Source organism: Gobius niger (assembly GCF_951799975.1).
Source record: "Gobius niger genome assembly, chromosome: 17".
In the NCBI taxonomy this organism is placed as follows: Eukaryota; Metazoa; Chordata; class Actinopteri; order Gobiiformes; family Gobiidae; genus Gobius; species Gobius niger.
Window position 1 is genome coordinate 12,539,244 of NC_136868.1, and position 17,574 is coordinate 12,556,817.

Sequence of the window (17,574 nt, forward strand, 5' to 3'; positions counted from 1 at the left end):
ATACATACATGTGAACCAAACTATATGTCCAATCAGGAGGAAGGGGGAGGAGCTTGATTGTTAACTTTTGAAAATGTATTTCCTGCTCCCCTTTTGCAAACTGATGGTGTGTTCCAGGCTACTGGTAACTGGTATCTTTCCCACTAGAAAATGACGACTTACGACCTTGTTCCAGGTGAATAGAGTCGTATGTAACAAAATGGCTAATGCTACAACAGTGAGCTCATACGATGCTAACGTTTCTCCAAACCAGATATAATAATCACGTCACTGATGCAATGGTTTTGTTACAGTTTTATCTTGAGGTCTCCGAGTTTTCAAGTTGTAATTACCAGTGCGAGCGGCGTTCCAAGGCACTTTTCTAGTTACCAGTTGCCTGGAACGCACAATAAGAAGGGCTTTCTGAATTTGATTGTTTAGTTTAAAGTTTCATTCTTTTTTATTTGTTTTTCTATAAAAAACAAAAAGAAAAATGGGGCACTTGCGTACAGTATTTAGACTCATTTAGACATAAGTATCAGGAGTGTATGTGTGTGCACTGACAGTTACACAATGCGTCTTGCTCTTGGCAGCACACACATATGAAGTCACTAACAATAAATTATTATTTTTCTCCACATTTCGGTGAAGAGCAATACATTGTTTAGATAGTTGGCCTTATACTCTATACTGAATGTATACATCTCTGTGAGGAATGCTGCGTTTTGATAGTATGTGTAAGAACAAGGTTAAACTGCAAAAAGGAAAGTTAAAGGAATAGGCCACCGTTTTTCCATACTGAGATATGTTCTTACCTGAGCTCACGCAAAAGATGTTGTTAGCATAAGCCTCTCTCATCATACTAACTATAGCACCAAACTGGGGTGATGTTAGAAGCCACCAGTTCTTCCATCTAAATACAGTTACTTGAAAAGTTGCACGATCCAAGTATAGTCACACAAAATTAAACATGTCGATTTTCTAAGCGAATAAAAAGGGGTGCCCCTCCTGGAACCGCCACCTTGATGTGGTGGAGGGGTTTGAGCACCTAAATGATCCTGGGGCTTTGTTGTCGGGGGCTTTGTGCCCCCTGGTAGGGTCTCCCAGGGCAAACAGGTCCTAGGTGACGGGTCAGACAAAGAGAGGTTCAGAAGCCCCGTTTTAGAGGCCAACAGACCCGTTTAATTGTGAGGCCGTCCTCCCGTGGACCCACCACCTGCAGGAGGAGCCATAGGGGCTGGTGCAATGTGATTTGGGCAGCTCCAACGGCTGCCCCCACGACACGGCACGGACAAGTGAGAGAACATGGATGGATGGATGGATGGATGGATGGATGGATGGATGGATGGATGGATAAAAAGGGGTACTATATTGTGAGGCATAATAACAACCACACTGTAAAGTTGAAGTGCTTCCTATTAGCTTTACAATATAGTACCCCTTTTTATCCCATACAAAATCGACATGTTTAATTTTGTAAGAACATATCTCAGTATGGGAAAACGGTGGCCTATTCTTATAAAGGGTTGGTTTTATTGGTTTAGAACCACTTTGTTTACACTTTTCTACTGTTGGAGCAGTTACCTCTTCATGCAGTCAGGTTGTTACAGTGTGTATTGGCTCAGTCAATATTGACATAAGCAGATAGGACACACATGAGTGAGCTGCAACACAAATAAACTTGTTATTGTTTTTAAGCTTGTTACAGGGAAAGGCACACTCACTTTAGTTAAAAAAAAAAAAGTAAAAAAACTGCTGTTGAAAACCAAACGAATAATCTTTTGAGAGAAAACTGAAATAAAAAAACGCTGTGCACCTCATTTCAATGCATTTCTTTTGATCAAGAATGGAGGAGCTGGTTAGCATTACCGTGGCAATACAGCTACAATTTGTCTTCTGAAAGTTATGAAATGTGTTTGAGGAAACAGAATGAGGCCTCATGTCTTCACTCTCCAGTCCTGTAACCCCTAAGTGACTACAGCAGATCCTAGGAAAACATCAGTCGTCTCAGTCCAGTAAAGTGCAGTACAGCAAAGGACACTGCGCAAAACCCTCGAACTCCCAGGCCTTTGGTCGAGGCCCTGAGCTTGGAAGGATGAGGTCAGCCAGAGTGTGAATTACGACTCTTGCGCCATGCTTTATATTTGACCTTATACGTATATGCAATGTAAATCTATAGCTGAACCGCAGTCCGAGTCCCTGGGAAACTAATTTATTCATTCATGTGTCCAATGTGTGACTGACCGGCGTGACTCCCCTTGGTCCAAAGGCCGACCGTATAATAGGCCAGATCTGCTTCCTCCAGTGCGCGGCTCTCACCGGTCCCTCCAGGCCCGCGTTCATATCTCGCTGATAGTTTTATGGCTCGCAACAAACAAAGCTCTTTATTGGTTTGGAAATGGACCACCACATTGTCCATGCTGTGAGTGTAAAATACAGGGAAGTTGACATTTCAGAGATAAATGCACTTCTCATTTGGGTCTGGCATGAAAAACAGCTGGATTCCACTAATGTGGGAACTCAAGTGTGTGATATGGCACAAAACTGAGCATTTTATGGAACTGTAGAAGTAGGCAAACAAAAACCGTGAAAAGAAAGTGTTTAAAGTTGAGATAACTCATTTTTATGTAGAAGAGGAAATGTTTTAGCTATATTTGTGTGACAAAAACAGATGCATTGTTAATATATATTCTTATGGGTCGATCGCCAATGGGGTTTTCAACAGCGCAGCGGGATCATTTGGGTTTCACAGCTTTACAATCTTAAATGGAACACAATGGTTTTCAAATTTAACCAATGTGTTGTAAGATCAGAGTCATGCTTGGTGCTTGTGACTCTAATGCAGACAACTCGCTTTTCCTCTGCTCTACTAAGACGTGCAGTCAGCGAGTTCTGAGGGTCATGATTGACTAACCAATCAGAGAGCCCCCCAACATGGCGGCTTACCTGAGTACGAGACTTTAACCAAAAACAGCGTCATTTTCTGGCAAGTTATCTGGTGGACAATTAAATTCTTACGAAATGAGAGAAGTTTGTTCTAAATGATATGGGGTCGGAGAAAGCTTTGATTGAGAACATAGTGATCACAAAATGTTCCAGCTCCAAGGGCATGTAGGGACTAAAAACGGTATGTGCAAAATGGTTGGGATTCCATTCACACAAACGCTGTGGACACATGTGGTTTTCTGTGTTTTGAGGGATTTGAAACTTGCGTCATCATGGTATAGCAATTTTCTGTGCGGTGGAGCTGAGGAAGTTTTACCATGATTTCTCAAAGCTACACAGATCAGACATGAATTAGCGCTCGCGACTTGCTTTGATTCCTGATTGCATTGTCTCGCTGTCAAATAAATAATAATCAAAGCTAAAAAAAAAAAAAGAGGGCAATATCGCAAACGTGGCTTGATTATGGCACTTGTTGCACAGTGGAATATATAATACATTAAAGCAGAACTGAGTAACTCATGCTCCCAGACCCCATAAGCAACACTGCAGGTGTCGTAGGATGTCATGGATTTTACTCATTAATTGTCCGTGAGAGTAAATACTACGCTGACAGAAACAAACTAAGGGAGAGAGGGATATTATACACTGTGGCACAACTCAATGACACAATTGAGATCATTTTTTTCACTCAAACTTGGCTGTCAACACTGCTAAAGTGTTGCTAGCCCGAAGTTAGCTTTGCTCGTTAGCGTGTTAGCTTCTTCTTTGTGATTCTATTAGTGTGTATTTTGCCTCAGACTCAGGAGCAGGAAAGTTGCAAGGGTGGTTTTCTGGCCAGAGACACCAGGGGGAGATGAAAGACACTTGTATTACCCCTAGAGGGATTACGGAAACATTTTATTACAGGAAATGTTTCTGTGTGGAGTTTGCAGGTTCTTCCCGTGTCTGTGTAGGTTTCCTTTGGGTGCTCCGGTTTCCCCTACCACTAAAAACATGTACAATAGGTTAATCCTATGGCCAGGTGTTTCTGACCATCAGCCTGGCTCCACATCACAGAGATGGATCCCCGAGCACCGGGCCACGCTGGCAGCTCATTGCTCCTATAGGTCATGCCAGCGGCATTGAGGATGGGTCAAATGCAGAGAATGAGTTTCCCTGTGGGGATTAATAAAGTATACCTTAACCTTAGCCTTAGTTCTTGTTTAACATCTAATCGCGATATCTAAATTTGAAGAGATCATTATATTGTGATTTTGTGCTGTCGCAGCAGCTCTGTTGAGCGTTTACCCACGGATCCAAAGGTCGCTTCAAAGAAACTTGTGGGCTATCACCTCTATGTGTGAATATTTTGTCGTCAGAGCAGATGTTTTGATTTGCGTGACATGTAAATATTGAGTGACTAGTTCAGTTTGCATGACTTGGACAAGGTGAAGGGCCAAGATCTTCTGGCAAGTTCCACTAAAACCATAAACAGCTTCATAGATTTCTCGCCAGAAGAAACAGAGCTGCCTGTTCCTCAAGAGATAAAATTTCTCATGAATTGACATGGATGTGTTAATTACCAAAAAAAAAACAGAACCAGGGTTTAAATCTGTGGCACGCCCAGTAACTGTCAGCAGTGTTAGTGTCAAAAGGACTGCATTTTGACTTAAACATGGAATTTCTAAGGAGGTGGTCTATAGGAGTGTTGATAGATGTTGGTCTGGGAGCCAGTCTCATTGTTGGCCACGGCCTGTGGCCAACAATGAGAAAGCTCAAGGCCATAATATGTTCAGGCTCATTTCTTAATAAATCAGTACTCAATATGCTGATTTATGGTTTGATTTGAGTTTGCATCCAGACATGTTTCTTTTGGGAAAACTGTTTGCTCCGTGCCATAATATGTTGTAAGCTCCTGCAGGTGCAGACTGTCATTGAGTCCTTGCGCAAGACACTTCACCCACGTTGTGTGAATGTGGTGTGTGAGTGAGTGTTTGCTGGTGGTTGGAGAGGCCTGTGGCAGAGCATTGCTTGTATCAGTCTACTCCAAGGCACCGGTAGTAAATGAATACTCCAACGTAAGAATCTTTGAGTGTTAAAATAACAAAATTAAACTAAAAAACGTTTAAATTAAGCTTATACATTTATAATGTCAGCAGAGTTTCAGTAGAGACGTCCTGTCTGAAATTAAAAGGAAAGCTTTTGAGCTGTCAGCATCTCTATTTCAAAATCCCCAAATTCATCCTTCAGTGACTTGTCATTGCTGTTATTGACCCGTCATGCATCGTATCTCACAGGTGTGGCTCAGTATTTGCAGATGTTCATGCATCCTTCCTGGCCTCCTCTTTGCACTAGAGTTTTTGATTATACAGCACCTTCCCAAATGTGTCTGAAATGTCTGTATTTTAGTTTCTGGCCGCAGTGATTTATTATGCTTATTGTTTGAGCATTTGCCTCATTTTTCTGAGAAAAATTGTGTGGACATAATTTGTTTAACTTTGACGGCTTTGTTTTGGGCTTTTCATCACAGACTTATTCTCAATGATGTGGAGCGGGCCTTTGTTCGGCAGGATGTGTCTGTGCCATAACGGGACACTTCCAGCCTTTATTTTGGTCAAGTCTCAGCTATCCCACTGGTTTCTGTGACCGAACAATGACCCCATGACCATGTGGTGACATTAAGCTAACTTTAATCAACAGTTCAGGGAAATTACAATTTTGGAAAATCAACCAAGCAAAGTCATGACATCTAATTCTCCAGAGGTCTCCAGACTTATCCGGTCCATACATTTCACTGTGGGTTGCATAAGTATCCACCCCCCTTTAACTTTTCTACATTTTGCTGTACTATGAACCACAAACATAAATATATTTAATTGAAATTGTATGTAAAAGGCAAACACTAAGTGACACACAAGCGTGAAGTGAAATGATATTTAAACATGATTTTGATTTTTTTTTTTATAAAAAAAAACCCTGAGAAGTGGGGTTTTCAGAAGTGTCCCCCATGTGGCTTCTGGCAAAGAGAAAACAGGACTTGTTATGGTTTTCTTTTAAAAATGGCTTGTTCTAGCCACACTTCCATAAAGGCCAGATTTGTGCAGTGTATGACTGATAGTTGTTCCCCCACCTGAGCTGTATCTCTCTGCAGTTCCTCCAGAGTCATCATAGGCTTCTTGGTAACAGCTCTGGTCAGTCCTGTCCTTGTTCGGTCAGTAAGTTGAGGAGGACAGCCGGGTCTTGGTAGGTTTGCAGTGATGTCATACTCTTTCCATTCCTGGATGGTGTATTTAACAGTACTTTGAGAGATGTTCAAAGTTTTGGAAATCTTTTTATAACCTAACCCAGCTTTATAACTTTATAATCATCAGGCAACTTCTAAAGGCAAATGGTTGCACTAAAAGGAAAGGGGGCCCGGAACTTTTGCACATCCCACTTTTCAGTTTGTTATTTATAATTTGTTATAATTTTGTTATATATGTATAATTTTATTTCACTTCACAAACAGGCAAATCCAGCATACTTTGTTGAGATCTTGAGTAGGATCCCTGTAGCCCCTGACAAAGCGATTGTTTACATTTTACATTTTGTTGTATTGTACCAAACATGAGAAACCATCGGTCAAACTCTAAACAGAGCGTTTGCTGAGACTCCACTCTTCACGGACGCAAACACAAGTAAATAACTTTTAAAAGTGTGTGCTGAATAATCTTAAACAAAGTCACTTATGAAGAATTGAACCTTTCGCAACAACCAGCTGTAGGTTTCTGTCACAGTCCACTCTCCGTTCACTGCTCGAATGGGGGAACCGTGTTTATGTTTTTAACGAACGTGAACTTTCAGCTTCTTGAAATTAAATCAGCCAAGTAAAGTATATTTTTATAATCTTGAATTCTTCTCCAGACTCATGACCTCAAACAGGAAGAGCTGCTCAGGTGTGAAGCAGTCAGATGAGTTCAGCTGCCCCGTCAGAGGTGGGAAACTATGGACATTTATCTCTTTATTCCAACTTGCAAGCCTTAAAGGGACTATGTCACTTCAGGTCCAAATTGCATGAGCTTAATATAAAAGGTGCAGTTACACGTATGACCTGAGGTGGCAGTGGTGAGTATAAAATGGCGAACTTGCATCTAGCCCCTTTAAACCTCACCTTGTATTTTGAAATTGTCTTTGATTTACCACCTCAAAACGTGCACCAAACCTGAAAAGAGTGTTCAATATTTTTACACGTTGATATTGAATTTTTAATAATTATTGATTAATAATTCTAGCTGGTCTAACAGCCGCTAAAAAGATGATTGCATGTTGATGGAAACTTAGACAGACTCTGAGTGTGGAGCAATAGCTCTGGTCATTTAAAGAGAGTGTCCAGTAAGAGCTCTCAGCAGCTCAGATCAACGGTGCCAAAAGTGCAAATATCTCATGTGGTCAAACCTGGTCACATGTAACAACTATGAATGTACATAATTATATGTAGCCTATTCTAAATATAATTCATGTCTAAATTTTACATAACTATATCAGTGTTAATTTTGTCAAATATTTAGTCATAATTTTAGTCAAAGTAATATTTTTGCTGACTAAAATTGGACTAAAACTAAAATAAAGAGAATATCCAGATATTTCCGTCGACTAAAATCCTCCAAACGTCCTTTGACAGTTTGAAAGAGCCTCTAAAGGCCTTCACCACTACAGGAACAGCTCTGAGCTTTGTTCATGTGGGAGAAGCTCCATAAACCAGAGGAGCTTGATTAAATATTATTAATAAATAACAACATAAAGTCCACAAAATGTATTTCCAATTATAGTCGATTAAAATTTGCATAAAATTGAAGAGAATTATTTGACTCAATCTTGACTAAAATTAGATAGCATTTTGGTCAAACGACTAAAACTAAATTGAAATATATTAAAATCTGAACAAATATGTCATTTTGTCTCTTGTTTACCAGTCTTGCTTGATTGATTGATTTTATTCCCCTTTTTCTATCATGCCTGGACAGTACCGGAGGGACGGGGTGTGTGAGTGTGTGGTCTTTATAATTGTATTTTTGTTTCATTCAACTGTGCATAACTGCTCATGGGAAAGACCCATTAAAACAAAGGGTGAGGGAAAAATATAGAAACTGTGCTGCTGATATATAAAGTACTGAGAGATGCACAAAAAAACACCTCTTGGTGGTTTTTTGTCTGTTCTGAACGTATCTATTACATGTTTGATCATTGTACGAGCAGCCATAGGTTTACAAAAGAAGTAAAGACAAAAAACGCTGACCCTCTGACTTAGGACGCTTTGGCTTAAGGTGCATTCCGGTGTTGAAGGATCACATTATATCAGCAGTGGTCCTCACATTATCCATCAGTTGCCGTCCTCATCAACAATAACATCTATTTCTCTCAGTCTTTCCGCAGACCGACACAAGGAGCTGTTGTTCTGGGATCTGTTTCGGTTCAAGTGCGTCTGTGTTGTATCGATCACATGCAAGTTTTAACAAGCCACAGGTTACAGCAGACTCTTTCAAAGTTGTTACTATATTTTGCAGCACTTCTGTATAAATGCAGTATCTACTGAGCTTAAATTAACTGGGTCTCCTCGAGGGCTGAATGATTTTGTAAAAATATCTTATTGCAAGTTTCTTTTCTTCAGTTTTGCGATTGTCAGCACGCTAGTCAGTTCACGGTGCATGTTTAAAGCGTTTCCAGTAGAGTTGGTCTTCGAGTGAAGATGGTAAAAGGAACTGCTAAACTAATACAACAATGCATTTTAAAAAGTGTTTGTAGATGTCTAAACTACATGGAGACAGGGTTTTAAAGAAACTACAGGGAGACAGGGTTTTAAAGAAACTACAGGGTGACAGGGTTTTAAAGAAACTACAGGGTGACAGGGTTTTAAAGAAACTACAGGGAGACAGGGTTTTAAAGAAACTATAGGGAGACAGGGTTTTAAAGAAACTACAGGGTGACAGGGTTTTAAAGAAACTACAGGGAGACAGGGTTTTAAAGAAACTACAGGGAGACAGGGTTTTAAAGAAACTACAGGGAGACAGGGTTTTAAAGAAACTACAGGGAGACAGGGTTTTAAAGAAACTACAGGGAGACAGGGTTTTAAAGAAACTACAGGGAGACAGGGTTTTAAAGAAACTACAGGGAGACAGGGTTTTAAAGAAACTACAGGGAGACAGGGTTTTAAAGAAACTACAGGGAGACAGGGTTTTAAAGAAACTACAGGGAGACAGGGTTTTATAGAAACTACAGGGAGACAGGGTTTTAAAGAAACTACAGGGAGACAGGGTTTTAAAGAAACTACAGGGAGACAGGGTTTTATAGAAACTACAGGGAGACAGGGTTTTAAAGAAACTACAGGGAGACAGGGTTTTATAGAAACTACAGGGAGACAGGGTTTTAAAGAAACTACAGGGAGACAGGGTTTTAAAGAAACTACAGGGAGACAGGGTTTTAAACAAGATTCCAAGGAAACATGATACACTGAGAAGCTGTGTTTGTACAAGACATTGTATTACCTATAGACTTTAATTGAAACCATACACATGGGAATTTAGATTTGTTTGGCCATAAATCTTGCAGCTTTAGTCACGTCTTAATACAGGGTTTTCTAAATTCTTTCTTCCGATCTGCACGTATGATTGGTTTGAACATGCATCTGAGGTGTAATTGAGAAGAGAATATCATTCCACTTCCCTGACTTAAATTTTTACTGTTATTGTGGGAGTTAATTTTGACAGTAGACTCAGTGTGCTGTCTGAATTTTGGCATTTGGTCACTATTGTATCATTTTTATGAAATGAGTATTCTATTAGAAAAAATGGTGCCACAGATGTGGTATTGCCTTCCATTGTTGCATGGACTTTCTGAAGATAAGTGAGTTCATAAACCTTGAACAATTCAAGAGCGGCAGTGATGCAACTGTCTCTAAAGCATTGTCATGAAATCTGAGGATCCCTAGATTGAGCCTTTAGGATTGTGGCCTTTGCTCTGCCTGATCCCGTCAGACCTCGGAAGCTAAGCAGGGCAGGGCCTGGTCAGTACTTGGATGGGAGACCGTTTGGCAACATGAGGAAGCCTGGGGTGAATGTAATGAGTGAGTGAGTGGTTGAGCCGATGGCGCAGACTGGTTGCCTCGCTTCAGTCAGTCTACCCCAGGACAGCTGTGGCTACAATATTAGCTTACCACCACCAAGTATGGAGTGAAGGAATAATGCACAAAATTGTAAAGCGACTATGAGCATCTGGAAAAGCGTTATATAGGATTCATGTATTATTATTATTAGGCTCGTTGCATACTTTAGTTATGCTCATATTTGATTGTTTGCCCCCCATTACCCAGTCACAGTAAAATGACTTGTTGACACAGGAAGGGCAATTACTGCACAGTAAATCAGTAAACGGCGCCAAAATCGGCATGTGACTCGTTCACTGTCTGTAGCAATACATTTGTGACAGTTACTTAGAGTGCATCCCATTCTGACTTTCGCTCAGACATAGGTGCGCTGTGGATAATCAAGACCGCAACAAGCCACAGATGCAGATGAGACCCCAAAATCATTCCTGTTTATCCTCAGGTCAATTTGTGTGAATGGAAAAATCAATGTGTGATTATGGATGGCTCTTCTGCTTGTCTTAATGCTTTGAGGAAGTCAAATTATAGATTGGGTTTCAGAGTGTGTGTCATCTGAGCTTTTAACAGTTGTCTGTGAAAAATAATCCAGCAAGATATTAAAGCCACACTGCTGAATATTGCAGGTTATATCTTGCTATTTCAATCTTTGGCAACCAGACCTCAAAGCAACAAAGTTACTGGTCAATTATAAGGAGAGGTGAGCCCGTTCCCTTAAAGGTGCATTATGCAACTTTTTATTTGACTTTGTAGTGACCCAGCGGTTGTATGAGTGGTTACCATGGGGACTTTACTTTCAGATAACAGTGGTCTCTACAACGCTCCAGGATCAATTGTTTTGTAAGTTCTCTGGTGAGTGAGTCCGTCAGCAGTGAAACCCTTCCAAACAATTGAGTGTCCTTTAGATTGTCGGCATTTCCCACCAATGAATATATCCGTAATGAAATAAATGATTTTATGATTTCTGAAAAGTGTCAAGCAGGTGCTAAACAGCAAAATGATTCTTACCAGGTTTAAAGTAAAAAACAAATCAACTTTATAGAGCTTTAACCATGTTACAATGTTGTTCTCCCATCAAAAATAGACCTGAAGCAGTGTTTTCGAGCCACTCGCACACCTTTAAGTTATCTCTGGATCTTCTCCAGTGACTAGCCTTAGCATTCCCAAGGCCTTAGCATTCTCAAAAAGCTCCTCCTGAGGTTTTACATTTCCAGGTAGCGCTTTCCTCTCAATCGCGATGCTAAGCCGAATCCTCTCATTGCAGTCGCCAAACAGCTGCGCAGAAAAGGGGAGGTGCGCACTGAGCCAGTTTTAGATCATTTTCTAGCCAACAAACTGTGAGATATAGTGATAGAGATGTGAGAAAAAAACAATACCCCCTCCCGATTTGAAAAGGCCTCCTATATAATGTACTTTGCTTGTATTTAAACAGAGTGCAGTGGAGCAATGACGGGTCACTTAATTTGTCATGTCTCCTGTCTCTGTCCAAGCGTGTCAGTAAATACAGTGTTAAATAATAGAGAAGCTGTACCTTTATGCTTAACGCTCACACTTCACCTACACACTTTGCCTGCTTCATGTCGCAGGTGAATCTCGTATGGCACAGGCTTCGCGCGCCGCAGCTTTAGGCGATTTTCAGTTTCATGATTTAATGATCAGTTGTCAAGTTTTATGACATCAAATAAACACGTTCGGCGTCAACATGGGGTCCGGGCTTGTCGGAAAACGGTTAGCACCAAGTAATAATAGCTTTGTTTGTAAAAGCCCAATATCACATCGGCAGTCACTTGTCAGAGCTTTCCAAATGTTAATGATTTGAACAAACAGAAGAAGCACTGTTTGAAATTGAACAGAAGCTGGGAAAACATAGAAAAAGAACAGCACTGGACACAAGGGACAGCACAAGACAGACACAGACAATGGCTCCGTTGGATAGTTTTCCTGCATGTATGCGAAAGGTTTAAAACCCAGGCTCCGGAGCATATTTAACATGAGTACTCTCTGCGATTTTGTTTTGTTGTTTATAGTGAGGGAATTATCAGATTACACTTTTCAGGGTCTAAGCTTTATATCGTCAAAAATATGTCAGGTTTTTATTTCATTTCATCCTGCAAGATCACCTGGGATTTTCATTTGTTTGTTTGTTTGTTTGTTTTCTGTTTCTGGCCCTCCACAAAGACACTTCAATGAACTGACAGATCAACAGGCCTTCTCTTTTCTCATTAGAAGAACAGGCCACCGTTTTTTACATACTGAGATATGTTCTTACCTGAGCATAGGCGAGTTGAAACGTACCTGTCTGGTCGTTGTGTGTGCCCTCAGTCACACACAACGACCAAAGATGTTGCTAGCATTTAGCCTCTCTCAGAATAGCTCCAAACGGGGTGAAGTTAGAAGCTACCACACTCTTCCACGGGCACACACAAAGACCAGACAGTTACCTATCAACTCGTCTAAGCTCAGGTAAGAATATATCTCAGTATGGAAAAACGGTGGCCTGTTCCTTTAAAGGGGCTAGATGCAAGCTAGCCATTTTATACTCACTACTGCCACCTCAGGTCATATGTGTAACTGCAGCTTCTATATGAAGCTCGTGCATGAGGCACTTCAGACCAAATTAACACCTTTTTGAGTGACAGTGCGGGATTTTAGAGGCAGTTGTGGTGAACAGGTCTGGGCTCATTCTACACATTAAGACATTGTTGGAACATGTAGGGGGAGGAAAATACTTAAATTTAACAATTTTAAACTCTGTTTTAAACTCTCCAGCATAATGCAAATCTTTCTGAACTTTATCATGAGTACTTACTTTTAGAATACGTGGAACAAAGGCTAAATAGAAATGCTATTTAACACTTGCCAAACACCCTTTTTTCTTTTTTTTTCTTCTTTTTTTACATCAACATATGTGGCAAACACTTAAATGAACTGAATTAGGAAACACTGAATCATACAGCAAAATGACCTAAACGGCACAAGCAAGCCCAGCTGTCATGGTGGGTATACTAAGCACATCTGGAGTGGGGCCGAAAACGCATGATTGTGCCATAAAGACCGGCTTAGCTGTTGCTGTGACGAAAACTCAGTCTCACATCACTAGACTTCACAATGTTTCACCTGCTGTCCCTGAAGTTCATAACTTGGCTAACGCCAAACTGCTGTGTGCGCTCGAATCATTTCGAACTGCACAAATATCACTTGTAGATTTTAGGTTAGAAGTTCAACGAGTTCCAAACAATCACCTTCCATATGAAACCACAAGGGTTTATGTGAGTTTATAGCTGCCCCATACAGAGAGAACTCTAATGAATGATACATAGGTGGCTTGTTGCTTTAGACATAATGGTATAGTTTTCCTGATAAATAAGGACCCTTGAGTGGTTGAAAACATTGGTTGAAACTCTTGTTGGCCTGTGAAGGTTTAAAGGTGTGAATTATGTTGGGGAGAGGAGAACGGTTCCTCCCCCTTGTGTTCGAGCGCTCTGCTCCACAGCCTATAAACATGTTGTCGACGCCACAGCCGCTCACAGTCAGTCCCCGGGCGCGCGGCAGAGCGACACACGGGACCAAGAGCTGATACCTGCACACACGCACCTCTTCACAGCTCCTCATCATGTTTACGCACGGGCGAACGCACTTCTCCGCCGCTGCTGCCGCTTTATCTGCCGCCGCTTTCGTTGGAGCCTCTGCGCAAGTAGACACAGTTGTGGACTCCTCGCAGAAAAAGTGAAGCCTCTATTCAGGAGCGCGGGACAAGGGAAGGACGGACACTGAGCTGAGAGCCACTGGCGCACCTTCGCTTCAGACCCATGGAATAATCAATATGGAATACCACTGGATACTCCTGACTGTCTTTTTACACTTGACATTTCACCCAGGTAAGAGACGTCATCAGTTTATTTACAACTTAATTGCCTATGCCATTGCAACAGGTGGAGTTAAGGACAAGCGCGGTTATTCTTCTGACGAGCATCTCGGCACGTTTCATTGTTCCCATAAGTGCGTATGTAAAGCCTTACTAACAAGAGACGGACAAGAAAGTGGATACTTCGGATGAAAGACTGTAAGCCAAGAGCGCGTCTTCAATAATAAATGCCGTGTACGGAGGCAAGGGAGCACATTTAAAGTCGGCTGCACCGAGCTGTCCCGAACTTGTTGATTACGCAGCGCTTTTCACATAGAAGCCTTTTATTTTGGTAAACTTTGTTAATTCCTTGATTCCGAAATATGAGCAGATAAACTCCCGCGTCCGTGCGTTTGGACCCGTATCCCTGTGAGCAGCTGCGGTGCCTGTTCGCTGCGCTTCATTGAACAACATGTTGCATTGATTCTGTGTTTGGCATCATCACTGAGGTCCATAAACACCTTGTTCACATTTTACTGCCCCGACGAAGTTATTTTATTATTAGCTCTTGTGGGAAAGGGAGTTTGTTTTTCTTTCCACTTGATTTCACTCAAAACTTTCCTCATTGTGCTGCGCTTTGGTCAATTGTTCATTGTACTGTCCTGAATAACGGTGTGCGTCGGTGTGCGTCAGGTCTGTCATCTTGCCCCTGTAGTTGTAATGCGCAGCAGCTCTTATGGTCCGTGTGAGAACAGGAGGCCAGTGCCATATGGTCACACACAGTGGAGTCTATGCAGCTCTCAGCCCCTTACCCCCGACACGACCGTCATGTGACTCAGTCCGAGTTTGTTTAACTACTTTAACTGCATATTAGCTGATTTAGCCAGGCTCCAAGAAATTACAACTCCGCTCCTGATTTAAACTGGATATCCAGATGAAACCATATGCGCTTCTATGTTTCTAAACTGCAGTTTTTGTCTGAAAAAACCTCCACATCTGTTGGTTACTTAGATTCTCCTGCGACTTTCAGAAAGTGTGATCTTAACCCATGGTTCTCACACTTTTCATAACATATTTGACCTTCCACCACCAGGTCTAGATCAATATCATTTTAGGATTAAAAATGATTCCCCAATGGCTCAGATATTACAGCGTGTTGTTCAATAACTGAGAGCTTGGCAGTTTGAATCTTGACTCCTGCAGTTGCAGACTGTCATTGTGTCCTTGGGCAAGACACTTCACTCACTGTATGCAAATAGTCTGTGAGTGAGCGGTTGGTGGTGGTTGGAGGGGCTAATGGCGCTGGTTGGCGGCTTTGCTTCAATGAGTCTACCTCAGGCAGCTGTGGCTTCAATAGTAGATTACACCACTATATATGGAGTGAATGAACAATGACCACAGTGTAGCTTTGAAAAAGTTGTCAAGTGTGAGCCTATACTGAAAAAGCCCAAATGCATACCAGCCAGTGCCTGTACCTGAAAAACACTTGGTGGTTCACTTATTAGCACGACGCATATTGTCAAAAAACAATATTATCTCTAAATCCTTTCGTTGACCAAACAAGCTAATTTTACAAACACACGTGAAATGTGACGTGCTGCTGTATACCCACGCACAGTTTTGTCCAATTTTCTGTCACAAAGTTATATTAAGAGGTTTATAGGACCCTAGACTGCTGTTACAAACGTAACTGTCAGGACGCACATTAAGACACAGATGGACATCATTTGTGGCAGAGAAGTAAAGCGTCAGTCCAAACCTCATCTGTCAAAACATGATTCGGATTTGGGATAGCTGTATCTGTGTCAACACAAAACAAGGACCTATTGGGCGACTTGTTAGCAATCAATTCTTTGCACTATATAAGACTAGGTTTTGATTTGTATGATGCTTTCCATCTGTTTTGGTGTTTTCCTCTGTTTTCTCACTGGTTAAATTAATTGATTCAGTTCCAGGAAGCACTCACCAGAGGAGAGGGTAACTGTACATCTTTGAGAGTAGTTTTGTATCACATTTTACTTATTACTTCTACTTGAGTAATTTGATTCTGAAGTAGTTGGTTCATTTCGTTTTGTCTTGTGTTTTCTCTGAATTTCTTTTTTTTTGTGGTGTTTTTTTTGCAAGTATCCAAATCTTCATGTTCGATATCGACACTAAGCATAGACTAAGCATAGACTCAGTACTTCACCAGCACCATGGCTTTTCTTCTGTTTCCATGTCACTAGTCTCTACTTTTGAATATGCTGCTCTAACTTGAGTGAATATTTGGCCCACCTCTGGCTGCTACTGTGTGTTTGTCATTTGAAGCAACAGGCACAAAGCAGTTTGAGGTCAGGAGGAAAACAGGAGAAGTTGACGAGGCTGATTACTTTGAGTGATTGGCGTGTTTGTTCACAACTGGTCAGGGGATACTCTCATCTATGGCCTACAGCATCTTTACACAGAAGATACTCACTCACAGCAACTCCTTTTCTGCAAACACAAGCACATTTGCATTAGCAGTAAAGCAAACCCTGTAGTCTAGGTGGGTTTGCTTGGTGAAGAGACACTTTGTTTTTTTTCAAATAATTTACTTCAGGGGGTCTCCCTTAGCACCTCCGTGAACCTAGCCCCTCATCACGCTCAAATTTAAATTAAAAATATGTCAATCGTTTGCCCTGTAAAAATCTTTGTTTGTGCTGTTATCGTCTTTGAGATATTCATGATTGTTTTATTGGTCAGATCTAAGGTCACCCTGTTTGTTATAAAGCTCCAAAACGGGTAAAAAATGGTGTAACCGCTTCCTCTACATCTGTGCTGTTTTGTGCTGTAAAGATTTCCGTTTGTGCTGGTTCAGTTTTTAAACTATAACAAACTTTAGAGCCTTGAGGCGTTCACCCTCGTCCTCCTCTGAAGCGCGTGCACGTCAGAGGTGCACGGCAACACACACCGCCTGCAAAAAGAATCGTGAATATCTAAAAAACGATAACAGCATAAAACTTATTTTTTTACAGCACAAACGTAGCACAAACGATTGACATATATATTTTTTTTTATTTACTATGTAACTAAGTAACTTGTAATACACGTGTTGATGGGATGATTATCGGGTCTTTCATCTCCCCTGGTGTCTTTGGCCAGAAAACCACAATTGCAACTTCGCTGCCACCGGGTAGGTGTCACCAATACACGTTAATGGAATCACGAAGAAGAAGCTAACAGGCTAATGGGCAATGGTAGCTGCGGGCCACTTAAACAGTATTTACAGCAAAGTTTGAGTGAAAAGAATAATCTCCATTGTGTAATTGGATGTACAATATCCCTCTCTCCCTTTGTCTTTTCTATCAGCGTAGTATTTACTCTCACGGACAATTAATGAGTAAAAAAACGCAACATGCTACGACACCTGCAGTTGTGCTTTTGGCCTTTAGGGGCATGAGTTACTCAGTACTGAGTAACTTGTTTACCTTAATAAATCCTTTTCGTAGTCCTTCTGGGGGTGATACAAGTGTTAATGGGCTGATTGGGGGGTCTTTCATCTCCCCCTGGTGTCTCTGGCCAGAAAACCACAATTGCAACTTTGCTGCCACTTGGTCAGAGTCACCAATATTCACTAATGGAATCACAAAGAAGAGGCTAACAGGCTAACGGGCAAAGCTAGCTGCATGTTTGCGCCAATTAAACAGTATTTACAGCCAAGTTTGAATTTAAA

The 17,574-nt window shown here is 41.2% G+C and overlaps 1 protein-coding gene across 2 annotated transcripts in view; it reads left to right on the top strand.

Moving 5' to 3' along the window:
- Positions 1 to 13,580: 13,580 nt before the first annotated feature.
- kita (KIT proto-oncogene, receptor tyrosine kinase a) overlaps positions 13,581 to 17,574 on the top strand; it is a 34,736-nt gene continuing 30,742 nt past the window's right edge. For both annotated transcript variants that reach the window (XM_079575298.1, XM_079575299.1), the window contains exon 1: positions 13,581 to 13,917. In XM_079575298.1, coding sequence (XP_079431424.1) covers positions 13,863 to 13,917 — 55 coding nt within the window. In that variant the 5' untranslated portion in view covers positions 13,581 to 13,862. The remainder of the gene's footprint in view (positions 13,918 to 17,574) is intronic.